The 23,920-nt window shown below is 37.9% G+C and overlaps 1 protein-coding gene across 1 annotated transcript in view; it reads right to left on the bottom strand.

Annotated features, from left to right (window-relative positions):
• Positions 1 to 801: 801 nt before the first annotated feature.
• Positions 802 to 23,920, bottom strand: part of LOC104169087 (kinesin-like protein KIF1B) — a gene marked incomplete at both ends in the record, with an annotated part of 48,285 nt that continues 25,166 nt past the window's right edge. The window contains 8 exons of the mRNA XM_009709900.1: positions 802 to 920; positions 6,350 to 6,598; positions 7,347 to 7,484; positions 8,505 to 8,683; positions 9,284 to 9,432; positions 10,202 to 10,298; positions 22,874 to 22,946; positions 23,362 to 23,542. Coding sequence (XP_009708202.1) covers positions 802 to 920; positions 6,350 to 6,598; positions 7,347 to 7,484; positions 8,505 to 8,683; positions 9,284 to 9,432; positions 10,202 to 10,298; positions 22,874 to 22,946; positions 23,362 to 23,542 — 1,185 coding nt within the window. The remainder of the gene's footprint in view (positions 921 to 6,349; positions 6,599 to 7,346; positions 7,485 to 8,504; positions 8,684 to 9,283; positions 9,433 to 10,201; positions 10,299 to 22,873; positions 22,947 to 23,361; positions 23,543 to 23,920) is intronic.

Raw genomic sequence — 23,920 nt, 5'->3', positions numbered from 1 at the left:
AATATATAAAATTTATATAAAAATATATAAAATATTAGCAGCTGACTAGCAGACTGCAGTTAAGCTCTGGCACGCATACAAGGGCAGTTTAAAACCTGATGAAGCAGTTATCCTCCTCATATTATCTACCCTTCTCTTCTGAAAAGTTGGTAATTCTTGCTGATTAAACAGTATGTTAAAGCAGCTTCTAAGTCTCAATACATTTTAGTGAGACAATGAAATGGAAAAATGGCTGCTGATTTCTGTTCATACTATGCTGAAAACCACCAGTTCAGGAACTTTTTCACATGCTATTCAGTCAGACAATGGAGGAGCACGTTTCTGCGCATTATTTAAAAGGATAGTTTGAGAAGAACAAACACTTTGTACATGTAACTTTCCTGCAAGTCACCACAACTATCAAACTTGCATATACCCTTGTTCACTGTTTATACTTTGTGCCAGAAAGAAAACCTTTGCTTTATTTTTAGTTTTTAGGCTTACTGACACTAGTTATCCCTTTCATTGTCTTAAAAAGCAATGTTGCATTAGCTGCCAGGTATGAACTTCAGTGGTCAACACCATCACTTTAAAAGCTTCTGATCTGCAGCATTAATTCAAGATTTATTCATGCTTGGTCCATATGATTCACACCAATGAAAAAATTTCAAAAGCAAGTTAATAATAAAGAACAAGTGTTCTTTGCAACACTAAAATTATTCAGGTTTGAGAATGGTTTGATTTGTTTGCCTGTTTTTTAAAGCTGCAGCTATTCCTAGTGTACCAAAGAGTTGCAATGTAAAACTCTTGGGAGTATCTCACCTGCTATAGCTTGCACTGCTACTCGCAGAAATCCTCGTACTTCTCCTTTCTCACTAACAACAGCTACTCTGTGAATAAGAGGCACTGGGTACAGTAGATTGCTCAGGTATACAAATGCTCTGGTAATAGGAAGGAAAGAAAACACAAACAGCATTAGGCAATCATCTGCAAAACCAGACTGCAGTATTTGGTTGGCTAATGGGACATTCAAATCTTCAGGCTACTTTACTCCATCTATTAGACCCGCACTGTAGTCATGTACCCATATTGTCCACACAGGGCTCTGCAGCTGTGTCAAAACTAAGTGAAGCCACAAAATACTCTAAATCAGAGTATACTGCAGACACAGGGTTTATATTAGTGAGTTACAAAACATATGAAGGAGACAATTGAAGATGATGGCTTTATAAAAGGTAATTTCAGATGCACTACTGTTGTAAATGGAGTTGTTAGCAAAATGGCAGAAGTCTACCAAGGAGCTACTGATTATAAAGAATTATTTGAGTTTTCCACCTCATGAGTCTAGTTTCAAGTGGTAAATTAAAAGAGAATTGATCTACTGTGTTCACACAGCCTCAAATATTTTACTGAAAATATAAAAACACTCTTCAAAACAGACTGACTGAATGTTTTCTCTCGTCTATGTTCATTTGGTAACACTGCATGCAGAGTAATCAGCAATCCCCAATAAACCATAAGTCATCTCTGAGGTTTCTTGGAAGATTCACTGAGTGTACAGACAGTGGAAGACTGCTAGTCTTCGCAGCTAAATATCTTTAGCAGTATTATATTTATTTCTTTAAAAACCAAACCAAACCAAACAACAAAACACCACAACAGTACTCTAGTGCACTCATTTAGAAATTACAGTTTACAATAGGAAAAGCAGCCTTTAGGTCCAGCACTCGATGACCCTGCCACACACTAATTTTTAAAGTTATGTACAAGTAGGGTCTCTTTTGGAACAATGAGTTAACAAGTTTTATTGCACAGATTTTTAATGAAAAGTTAGACTAATGTTATTACGTTATTTTATGTTTCTGCAATGAATTGTGAAAGTTCTTAGAACACCACACTTCAGTGTCGTCAGCTTGAGCAAAACTTTAAATGCTGAGAAGCGTAACAAGTCAGGTAAAGAATGGCTCTCAACAAGGAGTAAAAATGGAAGGCTTTATTTATTGAGTGAGTTGTTTCAGAGTTCAGTTTATTTAAGTGAGCTGTTTCAGACTTCAGAGGAGTACTGAGATGCATAGAAGTTTAACCAATAGTTTTACCAGTCATTAAATTTAAAGCGACTAACCAATTATGTATGTAATTTTTATGAATTTATGCGTATTAAATTATACTAAACACCAGTCATTTGTTTAACTGGATTTCCTTCTTGGAGTCCTTTTTATTAGTCTTTATTATTAAGCAGAAATAATTCCTGAAATTTATAACTGTTATTGTTTAATATGCATAGGGAAAGTCCTGCATGACAAAAGAGGACTGAGAAAGATGTTCACTGCCTCCATCTGGAGACATCAGCTGTAGAATTTGTTCCATGAACACAGCAAGACTGATCCGAACTAATTCCTTGTGACATGTAGCTAAGGACCAAAGTTAGAAAAAATAAGTGTTTCTCCTTGGGTTTACGTGCCCGTTCCCAGAATGAATGGATTATCTTGAAATGAAAAGGTAGTCAAACAGGTGTCAGTTGTGAACCAAAGAGACAAAAATAATGCTACTAAAAACAAAGTGGTGACAAAATGCAATAGAGAAGAGAATGATTAATAAGACTACAAAAGAAGCAAAAAAAAAAATAATTTAAGAAAACCATATGACAACAACAAAAAAAACCACAACTGCAACGTAACACTTGACTAAGATTAGGATCTAACTCCTTTTCAGTCTGCTACAAAGTGAGGTAAGCACTGATAAAGCAGGGAAGGGAGAAGAGACTAAATTTAAAGTAACAAAATGAGAAGTTTAATTTTTCTCTCTAAGAAAATATTTTCATTTTTAGCTTTGAAATTGCAGGTGGTGCTCATTTGAGAAAGCAGCATCCCACCATACAAGAAAAACAGTCCCTCACACTAACAAATTGGAATTGTTCACTTGGACTGGACCAGGGATGGAGTTCGGGAAGGTATGTAGTTATATGCTCAACACGAAAAACACACGCAGTTTGAAAACCACATTTCAAGCTAGGGAGAACGGACATTTTTCCCCCAACTGAAAGGAATCTAAATAGCCTCGCATTGATATGTATACAGTAAGAGACAGTTTCACTAACTGAAAGAGGCAGTCATTACAGAAGTCTTCCTACTTCAAAGCCAAACTAGTGGAAAGTGAAAGCACTAACTGCATAAAAAATAAAAATATATTTTTATTTGCACGGCTAAAGTTCTGAAGCTGCATATGATAGCCAAAGCATTCAGCTTTATCAGCAACTACAATTTTGTCACCTCAGTAAAATGACCACCCCAAAGAATAAAATATTTCTCATCTTCCTTAACTTCCTTCCATCCATTCACCTGGCTCACTGGAATCATTTTAACTTACAGAAAGAAAAGCACATCATGCAAAAAGTTTTAGGCTTCCTGTTTGGTGATGAAAATGCTGGATCTCTTCTGTAGAATGGAGAGCAATAGCACATTTGCTGTACAGAGAAAAGTGCTGGTTTATGCAGCAATATCGCCTTCCAGTGCCGTTCCATCTGCTTCATCACAAGACAGTACCAAGTTAGGAGTGGATGAAATCTTAAGGTTATCCTCCTCCTCTTCCCACATCTGGGAGGACTCCCACTCCCCAAACGACCCATATGCAAGTGCCCCCCTGCACCTTAGCCCAGCAGACTGAAAGAGGGGAAGCTGTATTAGCAGAAAGATTGGTGAGGTAAAATGGCATACTCACAACAAAACTAGAAATTAAATTTAACAAACACAATCTCTTTTTAAACATCAAAACAAAACCAACACAACTCAGAATGATGACAGATATTTTTTAAATAAACACATCAATTCAAGATTTAAATAAAATACCCCATAGTCCTCTCCCACCTCCCTTAAAAACGTAGCAAATGCTTGATATGTCACACCATTAAATAGAATCAGCCTTAAAGACAGCCCAGCATGCCAGAAGAGATGGCTAAAGGGACCAGCTCTTTATTTCCCTTTTCTTTAATAGTTATAATACAAATAAAAGACAGTTACAGCACAGAGAGAGAAAAAAAATACTGTGATGCCCAAGGAGTTGGATAACTACATGACCAATTTCTCCTCTTCTCCTTTGTGACCTGGACTCCTTATTGCTGATGACCCCCCGCCCCCCCAAAAAAATATTAAAAATTATTTTATTTTTGTCCTACACATTCCACAACATATAAAAAAGTACACAGTTAAAAGTGTTAAGGAATTTTGGGTTTGTTCTAAATTGAACACTACCTTGTGCTAAAGACAGTATCTATGCAGATGGACATACCCTCTGATACTTGTAAGTCACACTGTTCAAAAGTGGAATTCTCATGCTGGAAGACACCGAGGAATTAAAATAGTTTCTACCTAGTGGTGCTAAACAGTCTAACAGCTTTCTGCTGACAGAATTAGCACAACAAAAGAACAGAACAGGAATAGACAAAATAGAACCCAACAACTGGGAAAAAGTCATTCAGCTGTCTACTGGGAGATAATACAAACTGTCATGCCTCAATACAATTTACAACCCAAGCAGAGTTCCTTAATGTGTGCAGCTTACATGGTTGAGGCTAGTACTCTTAACTGCTGCAGCTCCCTATGTCTGTCTATAGAGACAGAGCTCAGTATTCTTTTTAATACATGGAAATGGGAAGCAAGTTGTGTAATTGCCAGGAAGCACAACTGTTTTCATTATACACTGTATTTGCTCAGCTTGTGTTGTGCTTCCTGAACAGTTTGTGAAATGAAGATGAATAGCTCAACTTTTTCCCAAGCACTGAAGGCCCCGCTCTGAAAGAACACACACAACAGGAGAATATGCTGAGTATGCCAGCACTGTTACAAGCAAGCAGTCCTAGCCATTGCAAACAGCGCACATATGCTTTAACTAGCTGACAACCACTTCCAAGCCAGTTAAGATGGCTTTCCCAAACTGACTCTGGTGGATCAAATTAACCTGAAAGACTTAAATTTTAAAAAACACATTAGACATTGCACATAAGGGAACAAATTCACAGAGATCAGAGAGGACTAATGTGATTTCCTGCATCTTTAGTAACTGTAATTTTTGTTTCAAAGACTAGATCAAGGAAGTTCCAAGTTTCAATCACAGCTTGTAAACAGGTCCCCTAAAGGCAAAGAATAAGGTTAGACAACACAGCTAAACTAATCTAAAAGCTTGATAAAAGACTGACAAACTCAGTTCTTCATTTTCACAAATAATGCAATCAAGTTTCCTTCATTTGAGGAAACTGCAAAAACATCCCTCCTTCCTGACCATTAAGTCTTCCCTGTGTACAATCACAGAAAAGGACAAAGGCAAGCTCTGGTCCCTTCTCCTTTGTTCCTCCCTTCTGCCAGTCATGGAGTCTTACCCCCTCTTTTGTACAACGCCTGCGGTAACCACCTCTGTTACTGTTAAAACAAGTAGATTGGCTTACAGCGTGATCAAATAAGCAAAAAAGCGTAATTGGGGGAGTGGGAGCAGAAGAGAGGGGAGCAAAGTCACTAAATAAAATCTGTTTCTTGTCACGAGTAACATGGTTGAGCAAGACTATCTGTGAAGAAACAGTGACAAAATACTACATTCTTTTAATGCAACTTGCTGTCCTTAGAGTCTACACCACAGACTGAGATCTGGTAACGCCTTACTCATACCTAGATTAGCAAACAGATAATAATCTAAAATACATTTAAGCAAATTGTTTCAGAAATTCCAGCACAGTGCATGGGGAAATCTCTGATAAATACCACCAGCCAATGAATTTTAATGATGATGATCCTTTCACTACATAATACTTGCTATCGAGAGTCATGCATAATCTGAGAAGCCAAATCATCTCAAAGAATACTCTTTTCCAAATTCAGAAAGGACCATTCTTCTTTCTCCTCATGCCATCTTTTCTCTTCAGACACAGAAGTTGTTAGATGAGTTTTCAAAAAATTGATTTATTGGATTGGACTTAAAGACTTTCCACCATACTCTCAGATTCTCTTCCATGGAAGAAAATTACATGCTACAAATACTATCTTAAGTGATCTTGCAATGGCTAAATAGAGCATTCTATAAATAATGCTTAAATACTGTACACAAGCAAAACCACATTCAGTCTATATTGTGACAGTTATCTAGAAATATATTTCCCCACGTTGTTGCATCTAAGGGTTATTTTCTCAATTTTTATTTAGGCCTTCATGGCCTCTGACATGGGAATTTAAAACTTAAACTACACTCATTGTCTGGCAATTCCAATTTATGTATATAGATATTTTGGCTGGCTTGACAAGATATTCTGTGCAGCACAAGGCAAAGCCATTGCAGTTTACAGCAAGAGCTGGTCCCTTTTGGCCATTCTCACAGTAACCTCACCAACCTTCCCACTAAAATGAACCAAGGGGATCGGTCGTAAAACGGGTCGCGCCCATCATTGAAGAGGTCTGATCCCTCCTCAGTTCCAACGTCGGAGCCAGTATCATCCACAAAGGCCTCATCATCAAAGTCCTCCATCTCATCCTGCTGTTCATCAGCCAGTTCAGTGATGTCGGAGTCAGCCGTGGAGAAAGTGGGGGAGGGCGTGCGATCAGCAAGACGCTCATTCACGCAGCCATGGAATATGGGGGAACTAGATATCGGTTAATGGAATACCAATTAACAGAGTGAGGGGAAAGAAGAATGCTTCATTTAACAGCTGTCTGTTGCCATCACACAGAGACCACCTGAACGACAAGCAAAGGCTTCAAACCATCTGGACTGCAATGAAACGTAAGGAAAGGGATTGCTAACAGTCAGGAAGAGCATCCTTGAACTGAGCAGAAGGCAAATGAAAAATGAATATAAACATGGCTGAACATACAGATATTGAGAGCACATCCATTTAACAGAGCTACAATTCTTATTTCCAACATTTAGCATTTTTGCAAATAAAATACTGTAAAGGTGCAGCCGACATCAGGAATACTAAAGAATCCCATCAGATACTAGGTATTTTCATAGGATATGACCAAGCTATTTGAACCACATATGGCCCTAGGCCACTTTTCCCCTCAGTTTCCAGTGTTCTTCCTATTCTCCCAGCTCTGCTCCAGTGACTTCAGATAGAACTTAGCTAGCCACATTTTCTTTAAAATAAACTTATAACTTACTAAGGGTTCAGTCAAATCAGATTCTACAAGGTTACACCAGAACTGGCAACATTCTAAACACCATTTTCTGCTCTTCACTATATTTTAAGTCTATCAGAAATCCCTGAAAGATAACACACAACTAACACTAGCGGCCATACAGTTTTTATAGCCACATTCAAAGTCAAAGTTCATCCAGAACTGACAAGAGTTACCAGTGCACCAGCAGTTGAGATTATTGTGACATACCTTCCAACAAGCTTGAACCAATGAAAGCGATCATAAAAAGGGTCACTGCCTGTCATTGTGCTTTCACTGTCGTCCTGTGTATTCGACGCCATTTCCCCAGCTCTGTCATACATCTCACGCATCAGGTCCAACCTCTGCCTGCACAGAAGAAAGCAGGATTAAAAAATTAATAGAGAGTGAATAAAAAAAGCAGAGAACACAAAGTGGGGTATGCTTACTTCACCTCTACCAAATTACACATAGGAAAGGGAGAACAAAGAACAGAGGAGTCCATACTGCTAAGTTCGGCACTGTACTAATTCTCTGACATGTTAAGGTTTCTGGGAAAAATTCTGTAGGCTAAGCACACTAAGCACAAAGCAAGGTCACTGCAGAAGCTTACGTAAATCTCAGTTCATTCAAACTTCTAAATATTCTTCTTTCACATCTAATTCTAGCATATTTTTTGCTTCTTTTTTTGCATCAGATAATGTTGCTGAGTAATTTAGGCAGTTTTTCACATTTAACTCGAGAAATGTTGGCATTTTGATTCAAAAGCGAATTGATTTCATTATAGACTTTTATTTACTTATTTATTTTATTGAAGAAAACAAGTTTTTCACACTGCAAGATCCTTCATCTGGAAGTTATTAGTGGAAAAAAAAGTTATTCAGTCAGTATTTAGAGAATGGGGAAAAGACAAATGTCTTCTACCTGTTTGCAAGAATATGATGATAATAGTTCAGATTACAGTCAGAATTTGTGTAGCTTCCATAGAAATAGAAACTTTGTTTAAGCTTTTTATTATAAATTATGCCCTATACTACTAGGTTATATAAAAGCAGGTGGCAAGGAAACTTTTACAGTGAAAGGAACATTAAAAAAAATTAATGCAGAGACGTGAGCTGTGATGAGCCTTGTTAGATTTAAAAAACAAAATCTAACCTCAGGTCACAAAAATTAAATGTGGAAGTGAGGTAAGACACTGGAGAACAAATGCACTTGTTGAAAGAATCTAGAAAGCTGGTATTTAAAACATATCACCCTGTCTGGAAAGTTGGCATTTGGGACGACACAAAGAAAAAACAAATAAAACAGAGAATGAACAGCAAGAAGTGAAATTTTTCAGTGAAGCTCCTTGGATATAAGGAAGTTTATTCTCCAGTAATGTTTACATACTTGAGTTTTTCTAAGGACCAGTAGTGTGTTGCTCCATTCTTCAGATCCTGGACTTCCACAGCTACCACTGTACGGGGGAAAGGCCTATTGTCCCGGGTCTTCTCCAACTCAGTGGGCAAAAGCTCTGGTGGCAGTGGCGAGTAGAGGGTGTCTGTCAGCAGGACAAATTGAAACTGCACCTGAATGGAAAAAGAAAAAATACTTTAGTTCTGAGAAGGCAGATATCAGCATCACAAAGGGGACAGAGACCAAACCTAAGGCAACATAAGAAGCCAGTTTGACTTTCATCTCTGTGAACATTCAGGGTTTTTTTATGTCACTTTTTTTTGTTGTTTCAAAATAGCATAAAACATATTTTCCAGCTGAGGACACGTATTTTGTCTTTATTGTCACAGGTAGCAGAGGTCTGGAAAACTATAGACCTGGCACATCCTGCAGCACCCACTTCTCTTGGAAAGATGGATGACCACAGGAAGTTAGAAGCAAAAAGGAAAAGACAGTGCCCTGGGGAGATGCACATGTACATGTGTTTATGATATTGACAGGAACAGCGTAAGGGAAATGAAGAAGAGAAGAATATATCAACCAGATTTGCACGGGATGTTAATTCAGCCAGAAGTCTGAATCCAAGAACCACAATTTTCTGGATGCTTTTTAAAGCCCAAACTAATAAGCAAGAAACATATAACTTTAAAGATCACAAGTAACTCTGAGCGTTTGAAGCAGGATTATAGTCAAAACTGAGGAGTCAGAAAATTAAAAAACCTGCATGTCCCCACCTTTTTCTTTAACTCTACACTGATTGCATTGGCTTCTTTCAGATATACTGCATTTCCCCAGAGTTGGTCCCTCAGTGAAGTAAACTGATGAAATTTCCACTTCCTGAAAGCCCATTGTGCGAGCTCATACTCATGTCGTGTCCAGGGCACTAGGAAGAGCAAAGAAACGGAGACATAAAACACTGTGGCTTCTTCTCTAAACCATCACATGCAGTATCTAATACTACTGCTGACTGTGTCATCAAATTCTATACACCTTTTCTGGAAGAGGAGAACAGAAAATAAAAACCTGCATTTTTATTATTCAGTGATTAAAAACTGGATTCAAACTTGCACACCACTAGCAGTGGAGATATAACGATTAAGTAAGGGGATTTGGAACAGAGAAAACAAAACTAATTCTACTCATATTATTTTAAATTAGTTAGCAATTATTAAAGCCAAATGGTGAAACAGTGGAATGAAAGCAAGTATTATGGGAATAATAAACTCTATCTACTGTCCAGAAATGGAGTTATACAGACATGTCACAGCATGAATTCTTAAGAATTCCTACCACAGAGAAAAAAGAAACCTAAAAATTAAAACAAGGAAACAAAGGCAACAGTATTCTTTTGGTTTAAGACATCTGAACTCTGTTAGTGCCAAGAAGAGAGAGACTCTTTCAAATTCAAGACCACCAAATCAAAGTTTGTAGTTAAACTAATCTACTTTGTGCATCAATTGAATTTGGGGATGTATATCTACTGTTTATGCAGAACTTACTCTATGAATACACGCTGTGAAGGTTACAGATCAAGAAGTTATAAAGCGCTTTGCAGCTTTACAAAGCAAGTTTTCTATCTATTGCAAGAGACATTATAGCAACTGTTCCTTTATACTTGGCTATATCCAAATTATTTTTAGCTTCAAACTCACCTTCTTCTTCCTCCTCCTCCTCCTCCTCTGTTGTTTCAGCTGCCAAGGATCGTGTCTCTACCTGCTTCTGCAAGGCCTGCAGCTTACTCTCATAGTCCTGTGGGGAGAGAGGAGATACCGTGTAGGAGGACAGACAAAAGCAAGGAGAACAGTTAAGAGAGACTAACACCTCAGATGGAATGACAGACACAGAGAACAAATACATAAAGACATTTCCATTAATGCTCAGCGGTCACATATCAACATCTATTGTTTTAGTATAATCTCTCCTTGAAAAGAGAGACGACAGAGACCAATACAATTAAGACAGTAGTGTTGTTTTTTAAAATCATCAGATATACATGCTCATAGTATCTGCAAGAGAGAAAAGTTTAGGTTGGTTTGGTTTTTTTGCTAAAGACTAGAGAAAAGGGATTTTTCGGGGAACCTGCTTGCTCCTTTCAGGGAGGCAGGAAAGAGACAGAAATAGAGAAAAGTACAGAAATAAATTTAAAAGGAGAGGATTATTCACCTTCATTTTCTCAAACAGAAGGATTAACAGCACCACTGATTTGCCTTTTGATACAAAAAAATTCATTTCAGATTTTAGGGGGAAAAAAAGACATTTTGTTTTCAATTAGATTTTCCTCTTGGGATGCAAGTATCACTCTCTCACATGTGTATTTAATATACCAGAAGATAAAAAAAATACCACCGCCCCAGCAAGTGGGCAGAAAAGTCTGTGCAGAGGTTTCCCCACAAGAAGCATTTCAACAATACCTTCTGGTATAAGAGCATTTTCTTCCTGTTCAGCATAATCATGCCTTGAAGTAAATGCTACTAAGACCTAATGACCCTTTCATTATTTGCTGGTAAAACAAATACAAAGTCAAGATATTTAGAACAGATACAGTTACTGTGCTCCTGGTCTCAGAGCCTATCTCACTACTGCATTTCATTTTCTTAAGGTAATCCGTTGGCGCGTGTTACACAAATTAAACTGGCCTCTCAAGATTTTTATACAACAGTTGCAACAACAATTCACTGAGAGAGTTACAGCGTTCTTAAGGAGAATTCTTGAAGCCACTCCTCTTGTATTCCAACCTTCTCTCTTCCATAGTTCCATATTCTAAAATTATTCTTCCAATGCACTGTTTGCAGTAATGCATTCTTAAGTCACAGCTATACAGGAAAAGCTGTACACGTTCCTCCCATCCTATTCAAGCATCCCACCTAAACAGCCACATTACTTTGTTTTCATACAGCAAGTATAGTACTTAACACTGCCATAAATGTGATTGTGTCAAATTTAACACAAGTTAGTCAGAAAGACCTTTAGACAGTATTTGGAAAGGAGATAAACCAAAGCACGTTCCTTTAATTTTATAAATAATGTTTCCTGGCAGTAGCATTAAAAAATGGTAGCTGTGCTCTTAGAAAGCGCAGAATTTTCAATACCATTAATTCAATACCCATGACCTTTAGGGAGAGAAAACTGAACAAATAGAGATATACAGCCTTTGTACGAGGGCTGCATTTTTATTTTCTAATTTCCTCTTGAAATTTTATTTGGCTAAAACGCTCCTTCTTCATTTGTGTCTGCTCCATTCACTCTAAGATAGCTACATACTTACAGTGTAAGTAAAGCATAGCCCAGCAGCAAAACAACTACAGACAAATATATCATTTCTTTTGATATTCCCTCTGAAATTCTTAATGATTCACCAAAGCACTATTCTAGACTCAGTGAGGACTTTCAGAATTATCTAGTTATGAAATAGCCAGTGTACTCTTAAAAATTCATTAACATAAAGGCACTGTCTCTGATCTTTCCCCCCGACTCATGTAGATAATGCTATTACATTTGAAACCAAGATAAAACAGGTCAGATGTGAAGTGACAGAAACAAGTTTCTCTTATGTGTAAGGAAGGGCAAAATAATTTATTTTCCTGTAGTCTGAAGTAGATAATCTGAGGATGTCATTTTGAGCAGCTAGATTGTAGAAATGAAGAAAAGAAAAGCTCTTCAAGTGGTGTTTAAGGTAGAATCTTTGATCAGATTCTTTTGGAGAAACTGAAAAAACTGCAGAGGGAACGGTCAAAAATCAGGAGCATTCCACTGTGAAAATTCTACTTCCACCATGAAAAATCCAGGCACATTAAATTCATTCAAAGATAAAAATCTGCTTCTTATCTTCTATTTTCAGCCTTGTGAGCCAAGTAAGTATATCTTCTGTACATTTAAATACCTGGATAAATAAATGCTTACTATAAGCAGACACCTTTTATTGACTCCACACTAACAAACATTACTTTTAAAACCAAGTCAAAGAATTGAAGTTTGTTTTCCCATAATGAAAAAAAGAAATAGGTACCATTTCCCTAAGGAGAAAAACAGGACTAAGATTGTCTCCTGGCACTTGATACTATGGTAGTATTTAAAAATAATGGGCACTGAGCAATAGATGAAGGATGAATTTCAGGTTGGTTCAGACAGAAGATGCCCTGACTGCACTCTAAAAGGGGTTGGTTTGCTCTACTGGAGAGATTGGTTAGCTCTCCAGGCAAACGTTTCCAGATCTGATTAGTGGCAATACACACCTAATTGTTAGTACCAACTTAAAAGTGCCTCAATTGCTAGAAAAGGAAAAAAACCTGCATCTAGAAGCTGCCCTGAAGGTCCATGCCCTAGACTCCCCGGAACCCAATGCATATTGTTGTACAGCTTCAAACTGGTTGATATCATTAGCTCCACAAATGTGGAAAAAGGGAATGAAAAGTTTATTTTGTCCAGGGGCATGGACATATCTAAAGTCACAACATTCCTAGATTTTGTGAAAACAGGAAAAAAATTAAAAATCATACACTCAGATTAGGCCAAGCTTTTTAAGACCAGACTGGACCAGCTTTTTAAGCAGAACACTGTACCATAACAACTTGGATTCTTTGGATCTACGTGATGTCTGCAAAGGTACTGCAGTGTGTGTGATTCCCTCCTGTATTTCAGGTATACAAAAAAGTCAGTTTCTTTGGTGTTCAGTGAGCAAATAAGAGAACAGCCAGCTCTGTATTTTCTTCCAGAATTTAAATAAACAGCACACAATACGGTACAATGGGACAGCACTGAAGAGGAGTATGGCTTGTATCCCCTTGTGCTAGAAAAAGCTTTTATTTTTAATGTTTGGGGTTTTTTTAATTTAAATAAGCTATGTGACAGTAGACACAAATCTGTGTAGGCTGCTTTTCACCTAACTTAACAGAAGAAAAATCAGGGTGGACAGACTTAGAAGAAACAGATTAAGGAACAATTAACGAAACCTTTTTAACTGTGCGAGAACAATACCAACCCCAAGACAAAAAATAAAATTAGGACAAGCCTGCAATCAAATTTCATTTCCATTTCACTGAGACAAATCTGACACTTACAAGAGTATTTCATAGTTTATTGAAAGAGCACTTGTTACAATACAAACCAGTTCTGCTTTTCACAAGGCAGATGCTTGCTCTTAAGACAATCCAAAACTTGTTTTTGCTTAAACAATGGACATATCTGAAAATCCCATTTAATTCAAAGGCAGCTCACTGCTTTCTTTACAGTACAAATGGGTACACAGCATAGATTTCTCATGTGGCAGCTCCTGAAGTGGTTCAATGGGAAGTATCCAAGTCAAATTTCAACATATAAAGGATAAAGAACAAATTTCAACATATAAAGGATAAAGAACAAACAGTGAGGGAGATATTGAAACTATGCTGAATGTACTGATACAAATAGCATCCTCTAATTTGACAGATCCCTAAATTCAGATTGCTTGAGAAAGGATGTTGAAGTCAATCAGAGGAGCATTAGTGGCATGCATTTCCCCCCACCCACTCCCACCCCAAATCCACATGTCCCTAGTGAGTCCTAAAGGATATGTAAGAAATCATCACTAAGGCACAGGTGGATACAAGCCAGCTGTCAAAGCACACAGCACATCAGCACTTAGCAATGGTAATTAAGCTTACTAAACCAGCACTCCCATCATGGATGCCACATTTCCATTATCCTGAACGCCTTTTCACACGGTCTTCTATGGAAGCAGCTGTATTACTGTTCATCAGCTCCATGAATAGAGAATTTGAAGTGAAAGGTGTGTGTATCTCTAAATAGTGCAAGGAGATCCACAAGTTCTCACATTGCTTCCTTTATCAGATGAGGCACTGCACCATAATTAATATTCAATTCTTAAAGTGGGCAATTACTTTTATAGGATTTTTTCCCCCCCAAGTTTCATTTCTGTAATATCATCCTAAAACCCAGGAAAAAAGCTGCTTCCTCTGAGCAGACTGGACTCCATTTTTGACATTGACTATCCTTTTCCTTTTTTGTCAAATCATACAACAGAATAAGCAGGGTTGTTTTTCTAGTGCTGCACAAACATAGTGGGGTAAGACAAACTGATGGCAACCTATTGTTCATCTTCATCACCACCACCCAGGCATTTACAGATATTTCTTCTCAGATTTTTAAGCTGAAATAAGTTGGCAAAAACTTTTTAGTGTCTAGCATTAAAATATCAAGTAGCTTGAGTTTTTAATCTCACGTCAGTACATGTAGTTGCATGGACTTCAAAATTACTCCATGCTCAATCACGTGGTGATTTCACATAGGCAGCCACAATCCTCAACAAAAATGGGACACAAGATAAAATTGGTTTTGTCTTCTCTCACGACCTATCCCACGCAGACTAACTCTAGCTCATGTATTCCTACAGAACTGAGGGGATTTTCCCAAGCATGCATTTTTAAGAGAGCCCACGCCTTTTTGAGGATCTGAAAGAACTCATTACTCTTGACACACACAAAAACAAAGTGCAATGCACTACTAGAACAGGATTCTAAAATAAAGGCAACAGCAAAATATTATTTGCAACCCAAAACTCATTTTGCAATTCTGACTCAAGCTCAAAGAAAGTATTGCTCATCTACAAGGCTTCTTTTCTTTAAGAACCAAGACATTTTTGGACATGATGCTTTATTTCCTTCATTCAAGTAGGCCAAAGCATGACACAAATGCAAGTTACAAAGCTATATTTGGACACAAAATTAAACCTGCCATAAAAAAAAAAGTCCCAAGTGATGGGCCCAGCTCGTTCTTTCAGGACAGGTAGAGGACTGACTTTGTATCGCCTACATCTGCGGGCCAGTATCCTATCAGTAACACATGTGCAGAGACTTAAGAGTTGACACTTGATTAATCGATACGTAAATGGTGCATGGTTGCCATGTAACATGTTGCAACCAGCACCTACACCATGCACAATTGGGGGGGTACATAGGACAGGAAACAAAACCAAGATGGACAGTAAGCTTGAGGCACTTCCTACTCATCTACAGCTACGCTGAAATACACAGGAGTAACAATTACCAGTAAGGCTTATATTGTATCAAAAAATAAGCAACCTCGGGTAAATTAAGGATATTTGTGCAAAACAGTACAAATCATTTAACTGTACAGGTACACTGCAAAGTGAACCTATCTCACCAAATGTGGTATAGTAGCCAATTTTGTTTTAAAAATTGTATTCAAGTTACATTTAAATGTAAAGTAAGTCCTCAAAGCTTTAGATTGGCTTATACTTAAGTCCACAGATTTTCAAAAGTAAGTACAATTTTGTCTTGCACTCAGAAAGAAGAAAGGGTATAATTAAAATTGGGACTCTCCAATTGCGACAAAACCCCAAGCTCATAAAGCCTATTCCTTAATCAATAGTTTTTCTGCAATTTGTTTGAAACAATCTGAAGTAGGGATTGCAAGCATTTGTTTTAAGGCAAATCACCTGCAAGTATAGACCTCTTCAGATCAGAATAGATATGAAAATTTTTAACTTGCATTTTGAGTGTGGGGAGAAGGAAAACAAGTCTTATTTTCTCCTCAAAACGTCTTGGAATAGCGGTTTAATCCAAGACTAGAGGCACTAACATGAGGTATCACATCAAAGTGAAACAGCTCAATTCTCCTATCTTTGAGGAGAATTCAGCCAATTCAAAGTAGTGATCTGTAAATCTTCATAACTATTTCAAGAACATCTCCCAGACTCATGCTCGAGAAAGCTGAAAACATAAAATAAAAAGAATTAGCTTTTTGAGGCTTCTTCCTGCACCAGATTGTTGAAAAATCCTAGTTCCTTTCCATAGTCTCTGTATAATAATTAAAAACTATTATATTTAGAGATACAATGGGAATTAGAAAAAGCTTATTTCCAAAGTATTGCTTCAGCAATATATATATATTCTGACATAAAAATCCATTCAGGCAGGTATTAACTGTCACAGCAATTTCATACCAATAATTATGAACTTAAGCAGAAGGAGAAAAGACATCTACTTGGAGTAGGACTGTTGTGACCCAATAGCTCTTCTTAATTTCTCTATAAAAAGGCCACATATCTTGTCAGTCGACAACTTTTGGTTCAGAGATTATTACTACTATTAAGAATTTGAGTTAAGAGTGGAAAATATTGTTCTGAACAGCCAGATCAATTTTAAAACAGATGGTCAGTTTCCTTATTGCTAAGAAAAAGGTCACAAGAAACATTCAATGCTATAAACTAAATTCCTCTTTTGATTGTCTACATAAAACACAGGAGGAAGGTAGCACTTTGTGAGTTCCAGACAATATTTTCAGCATTAGAAAAATACTCAAAGACACACACAAAAAAACCCTGGTATATGAGCTAGCAGGGAAGTTCTCCCCTCCACATCCCTCCCTCCAAGACTTCTAGTCTATCAAAAAAGTTCTTACGATTTTTCAGAATGTTCTTCCAATCATTGTTGTTTAAACTGCAACAAAAGTCACATGCAAACCGAACAGGTGGAAGGGCCAGTACCTTGTGTTTGTAAGTCAAATTACGCAAGTTCTACCTGGCCAAACAAAACCCAAGACATAAGCAAAGCCAATCCTGGCTGTTTCTCAATGATAAGCCAGAATTGCCCCTGCTTTCCTCCTCCCCCCGACTACTCTCAGCCAACTAATCATACTGTAGTTTCTCTGCCCGTTTTGAGGTTAGGTGCTGAGAACTGGCGCCTCATCCGTGGGGGCGTCACAAACTGGTTATAGTGGTTAAGCCGGTCAGTCTGTTTTGGGTGGAAGTTAGCTGTATTGCCTTCTGCACTGCCTCCATTGTTGTGATTGCAGTAAGGTTGTCGGTGCTGGTGGATGTGGCGTTTTTGCTGGAAAGTCTGCAGGTCTGGATTCTGTTGCCCGCTGTAGGAGTGCAATGATTCAGATGAGCCTGATGTCTGACGCCGCAAGCTTTTTTGAGAGCCATTATTGAGAGAATTGCTTCTCCAGCGCAACTGAGGTGATGGCTGCTGCTGACTGCTAGGCTGTGACTGTGTGTTTAACTGCTGCCTGTTAATTTGGATATTATCTTGATTCCTCTGCGGGCCATAAAGATTCCACAGCTGCTGAGGGTCTTTAGAAGCAGCTCTACTTTCTTTTTCTTTGTTTTCATCTCTGGTCTTATCATCTTCTTTTGGAATTCTAACCTCAATAACTTCATCCTCTGTAATAATTATATGGGTGCCTGGACTCCATGAGTTCCTATGTTTGGGATTGCTTTTGAAAGGAAACCGAGGCTTGCGATTTTCAGGCGGAATAAATCGATGAGGCATATTTTGTCGACGAAGCTGTTTTGCTATTTCCTGCTGCTGCAGATTTTTAAATCGAATCTGTTCTTGCCTCATCCAACGTAATCGCCCACGTCTGAAAGCTGGATCACCTGCCATTAACTGAGAAACACGCTCCTCTTTAGCAAGATCATCGTTCTCACTTCTTTTGGAGTCATCCGTGGGTTTCTTATCCACATCCACCACACCGGCAGAGTTTGGAGACTTAGCATTAGCTATGGTTGACTGAGCTTTCTCTGGAGACCCTATCAGAGGCAAAACCTTCTCCATTTTCAGCATCTTATTTCTAAGAACTTTTATCTCTTCATCCTTCATGTTGTTCTGCTTCTTCACTTCTTGCAAAATATCTTCCAATTTGTCTATGTGCACCTTAAGGTCATCCACATCAGTTACTCCTTTACCATTGGCCATAACATCTTCAATTTTCTCATCTCCTACTCCTACCGTATCCCAGACGTCACGAGCAACAGCTCGCCATGATTCACGCTCATTTGGATCTTTTTTCCCATACATGGCACAAAGCTCTTTCATTTTAACAATGGCCAGAGCCTCAATCTCCTGCCTAGTGTGCCTGAAGTCATTGAGTGCTACCTCATAGCATATCTCTTTCACAGCCTGAATCTTTAGGTCTGAGATGGTAACCCATTTGGAGTCTTTGCTAAGGCGTCGACGTTGGGGTATCTGGTACATTTTAATAGGCTCTCGTTTCTTCCCACTGCTGGGGAGGCCACACTTTTTTACAATGGTTTGGAGCTTGCTGGGGGGCAGCTTCTCTCTCAGGGAAGTGATCAGTCTCCAACTCTCCTCACACGATCTCTTGTCCGAATCATCCCCACTATCAGAGTCTGCATCCTTTGGAAAAACAAAAATCAAGAAGTGGCCCCAAAATAACCAAAATTAAAATTGTAAGAAAATGGAAAAGCTAAACAAGAAGTAGCAGGCAAAGAAAACTAAATCAAAAAATCAAAACAGAACAAGTGATAAGGAAGTCCCTGAAGACTGAGTGTTAGGTCATTAAAAATGTACCTTCAAGAGTCATGGACTGTCAAAATTGGAGCTCTTCGCTAAATTAAGATTAACATTAAATTTAGAAGTCTTGTCATCTCACAATAGCAGATAATCTAAACTCTTCCCTCCCAATCCCTTCCAAAAATCTTTAAATAGATCAACTAAAACCAAGATCCTGATTAAAAAAATAAAAACCAAGTGTAAACTGCACTTCACACATGCTACAAAGACATGCAAATTCCCGCCACACACATTTGCCTTGGCGACTGCTGTTGCTTCTTTCAGCAATTCCTCCCCAGGTAGGTGAACACAACAGCCATCATAGAAGATGTCATGAGCAGCCAGAGTAAGTCGGGTTAACACTGGTTAGTAACGTTGCACGTGGTTGCAGGGATGCTCAAGTTTAGAATCCACTTCACTACAATAGCAGCCAGAGAAGTGTTAGACGATAAGAAAAAAATGAAACAGAAGCAGCCGAAAGGTTCAATGTTAAAAGGACTGTAAGTGCCACTATGACAGGTGAAGACAGTGGTTCATACTCCAAGACTTGCTACAAGCTAAAAGAATATCCAGAATCAGAGTTTCAGAGGTGGGTTGTGGTTTGGGTTTTTTTTTCCCATTTGTCACCTTGTTGCTTAGTTTAAAGAAAAAAAAAAAAAATTAACAGTCTTGTCTGTTCGAAGAATGAGTTTCAGAAGAATGTAGCACCAATGACCTTTTTTTTTTTTAAATTGTTTTAATAAAATTCTCTATTTGATATCCTTGATTTGTCCTCTTCTCAAACCCTAGAGCCTGGAGCTTCCATACACTTCCTAAGAGTTATGCGTGTTTTGTTTCTTCATTACAAGTTTTCCACCTTTTGCTAAATGATTTTTAATGAGCAGTGCTTCAGGTTTCCATAGGCTAGGAATGTTTGTTCAAGTATACTGTCACCAGAAGTTACAGATATCCATTATTGCATACTGCAACCAGGAATTAAAGTCAGACTACTTTTCTCTAAAGGATTATTAAGCTAAGACATCTCTTTAACAAACAAAAAGTCTCATCTATTATTGTGATCCAAACATCTCCAATAAAACACAGCAGTTAGTCTCTAATGAACCTGTATCTAATATCCCTATTTTTCACATAGAGAATTATAATACATGAGATATCAAGAATAATAACAGCCAGTTACTCTAAAACCAAACGAAACTCAGGTCATTGACTCAGAACCACAGGTTCTTAGACTTAAGACTTCGGGTAGAAGACCACGAAGAATGGGGAATACAATATAATTTGTTTGGGGAATGATGAGAGCAAGTAAAAGAAATACTGTTCTGCCCTATGGTCAATAAGCTCCATAGCCTAATATTCACATTATTTGAGCTTCTTGTGACTTTATGTATTTTCAATATTTAAGAACAGCACTAGCGAATCAACTTCTCCTACTTTAGAAACAGAAGATAAACTCTTTGTGTGTTTACAGGCGATAAAATTTGTAGCCTAAGGAAACAGCATCTAACAAACTGCATATTGCAGTGGAAACAAAAGATGCCCTGGAGGAAAACGCTGTACAATCTACACATTCAAAGTTACGTCCAGAAAGGCAAAACACGAACTACTCAAACATTAAGTCACAAATTCCACAGGATTATTCTTACAGGTTACAAAATTACCATATTACTACTTATGGGTAAAGTATGTCTTGCGTATAAAAAGCTGATTAACAGATACTATGTGGTCATTGCCCTATGTGCACTCAGCGGTTAACCAGAGCAATTAATATAGGTATATACCCATCTCTCTCTCTCTCTCAAGTGGTCACTGCAAAGGCATTATGACCAACAAAACCAGGATGATGATTTCAGCTCTATTAAACACATTTTCACATTCAATTTGTGAAAGGGAGAATGATTATTTCTCTTCCCTAGTAATACTAGCAAGGCAAATTAGTTGTAAATTTGGGGGGACAAGAGCTATTATTTATCTTTTTTTGTATAGCATATCTAACAAATACCCAAATTGGTTGGAATCTCAGCACAAAACCAAAACAATCTGGTAAACATGATTAGCCAGCTTCTTATATCCAAGATTATACTCCAATTTAGAATAAGAATAGTATTTCTATTTCAATATCAGTCTTACATAGCAGTAAGTTAGAGAACCTGATATTGCAGCTGGATATCACAGCAATGTAAGTATTTTTAAGGTACACAAGCTGAAATGCGTTCCCAGATTTCCCAATCATTATTCAACTACTGTTGTATGCATGCAGTGACACAGAAATATCAAGATGTGTCAAGAAGCTTTGCTGTCATCTAAAATATTCTTATTGAGCATTGCAATAAGCAGGATACTGCTTAACAAACCGACGATCTCATTTGATATGATCCCTTACAACTAGGAAAGGTGTCCTTCAGGAGTTACAATGGTAATGCATATAGGATAGTCTTCCATCTTTGTCCACTAATTGAAATCAGCGAAACCAGAACAAGCTTAAAGAAATCAGCAATGTTACAACAGTATTAAACAGCCCAGTATCTAAAGAACCTTCCCTTAATCTTAAGCACATGGGGAAACAAATTCCCTTCACAACGCTTTTTATAAACACAGCCTTATTTGGAGCAGCTCCCTAGACAGCCAGTTCTCACATCTTTTAATTCACGCAATAGCCTAGCTTATGCCCGTCAGCCAGAATTTAAGGAAGGGAATTCCATTACTTGCATCTCCTTTGGCACATAGCCAAAATTCACTCGATACTCAAACTTTTTTTATTTTCACGTTGAACTGATTTTTGCTGTACTACTTTCAGCTACACAAATTATAACTATAAAATTGCAGAACTGAAACATTACATTAGTTGCATCTTAACTTCCTTTCTGAACTAAGTGTTGCTTTGGTTCAAAGTCTGCAGCCACTCCTCTCCATCCAAGAAATGAGTCCCTTACAATGAAATAATTAGAGATGCAGAAATCTTTAAGTGTATAATATAAATTTTAAAAAAAACTATGTAGCTTCTACCTATGGAAGCCACAGTACTTTGCTCCATTCTGGCTTTGGGAGAAGGGGAAGAGCTTTACAGTTTAAAGCCCAGCATGCATTTAACCCACAGTTTTCAGTGGTCTCAAACTAGTATTACAAACAAATGAATCATGACTTTGGAATATTTATTAGAATTCAGGCACAACTACATTTGCATGCGGGCTAAAAGACAACCCAATGTAGTTATAGCAAAATCAGGAGACTCAGGTTTAAGGAAATCTAGATTTCATTCCTGGGCTTGCTCTTGTTTTTAAAATTCACAGGCTGCTTGAAGACTACATGTATTTCTATTTGTAATGCACTTCAAAAGATACTTGTTGTGAGAAGACTGAAGTCTTCCTGTATCAGACTTAATTTATCAGACTTTCTATTTAAGAAATAGGCGGAATGGTGGAATTCCCATCATTCTGAATGAGGTAACATTCCCTTTGCACACTGCTCCCTAGTCATAACTCCACCATCAGCATGTGTACCATTAGGACCCTTACAAAGAACTCCATGCAGGGGGAGGGAGAAGGGTTAAAACATGCACAATGCAGCAACATTTTCAGACATCACTTAAAAAAAATAAACCTAGCATATCAATGTTCTACCAATCTCTTTGGCAGTAGAAAATTAGTATGTTCTGGTGATCCAAGACAAAAATAAAGGCACACATCCCAAGAAGTAGCTGTTTAGACTACTGAAAAAGAACTTCAAAAACCAGAGAGCATAGAAATGCCCTTCTTTCAGGTTAAGTGGCAAGAAATCCAACCCGTCCCAACAAGAACTGATTAAAGCTTCTTCACTGTCAACTACAATCTCTGAATTAACATGAAGGAGCTCGCTCACACTGGTAATAATTCACTGGAGGCACAAAGTATTTGAAAGCAAAGGGAGAACTGCATTGTGCAGACCACCTAAGCAGGTTTCCTAAACTTTCAGATAAGCAAGGACAGGAATTACTGTTTGCCAAAAGTATAGTTAATCTGAAGTAAGGACACATACCAGCCTTTGCTGCTCCAACAAGAGATCAGCTTCCTCCTTCTCTTTCTTATACAAAATCTCCATTTCTTGTAACCTGAAGATGAACAAAAGAACAGAAGGAGTCAAAGAGATCATTACTTTCATGTTGGTGTTACTCTACATGCACAGCCCACTGAATTACAGTTACAAGACTAAAAGTCATTCCACTTAAAGGGAACTGTTATTTGTCTATTACAGTACTATAGAAATGAAACTCCCTATAAGCTGCAGCTCAGTCCTTCACCAAAAGTTCTATAGGGTTAGTGGCAGGTGCCTACCCATGATTTTTAAAGGAGTTAGAGCACTGAAACACTGAAGTGAAATAACAAGGAAGCTTTCTGAACCTTCACAATAGGTAGCAGAGATGCTATGTGGTAGAATCTAGCTTCAGGTTTTGCACAGACACCACCCAAATAACCTAAGGCTGACTCCTCCTTGTTTCAGGTAGAAGTTCTGAGTTATTTTGTTACCTTTTCTCCATCTCCTGCTTCATATCAATGCCCTGCTTCTCCAAAAGCTCCCTCTGAGCAAATGTCCAGTCAACTGGCTCAGAGGGAGTTTCAGCTGACGGTGTTTTCTCTCTTTCTGCTCGTGCTTGCTCTGGATGGTTGAATCTGAAGACATGATTTTTACCCATAATGATACGATTTCCTAAAAATAGGAACAGAAGTTAACTCTTTCAGGTAAGGATTCCAAAACCATTGAAAAACATCACTTAATGATTCATCCCATTTACCTTGTTGGGTGATAACGTAACAAAGATTGCTGTATAAGGATTTCTGTATACACTCAAGTTAACCAGGTGAGAAGAAAAAGTAAAAAGGTCTTATTTGTACACAACAAGCCACTGCTGATAAGAAGCAGTGCTCATAGAGGACGACATCGCCTGCCAGGGTCCAATCTAATATCCCAGCACTTTATCAAAAATTAAAGGACAAACTTGGAGATAGACCAACAGTTGCAAATAAAACACATCACTAAATACTATTCCTCTCCTCCAGTGACAGTGCCAAAACATGGGCAAAAGCC

Source organism: Cariama cristata, unplaced genomic scaffold (genome assembly GCF_000690535.1).
Source record: "Cariama cristata isolate BGI_N322 unplaced genomic scaffold, ASM69053v1 scaffold18331, whole genome shotgun sequence".
Taxonomy (NCBI): Eukaryota; Metazoa; Chordata; class Aves; order Cariamiformes; family Cariamidae; genus Cariama; species Cariama cristata.
This window is presented reverse-complemented; position numbering and strand designations above follow the sequence as displayed.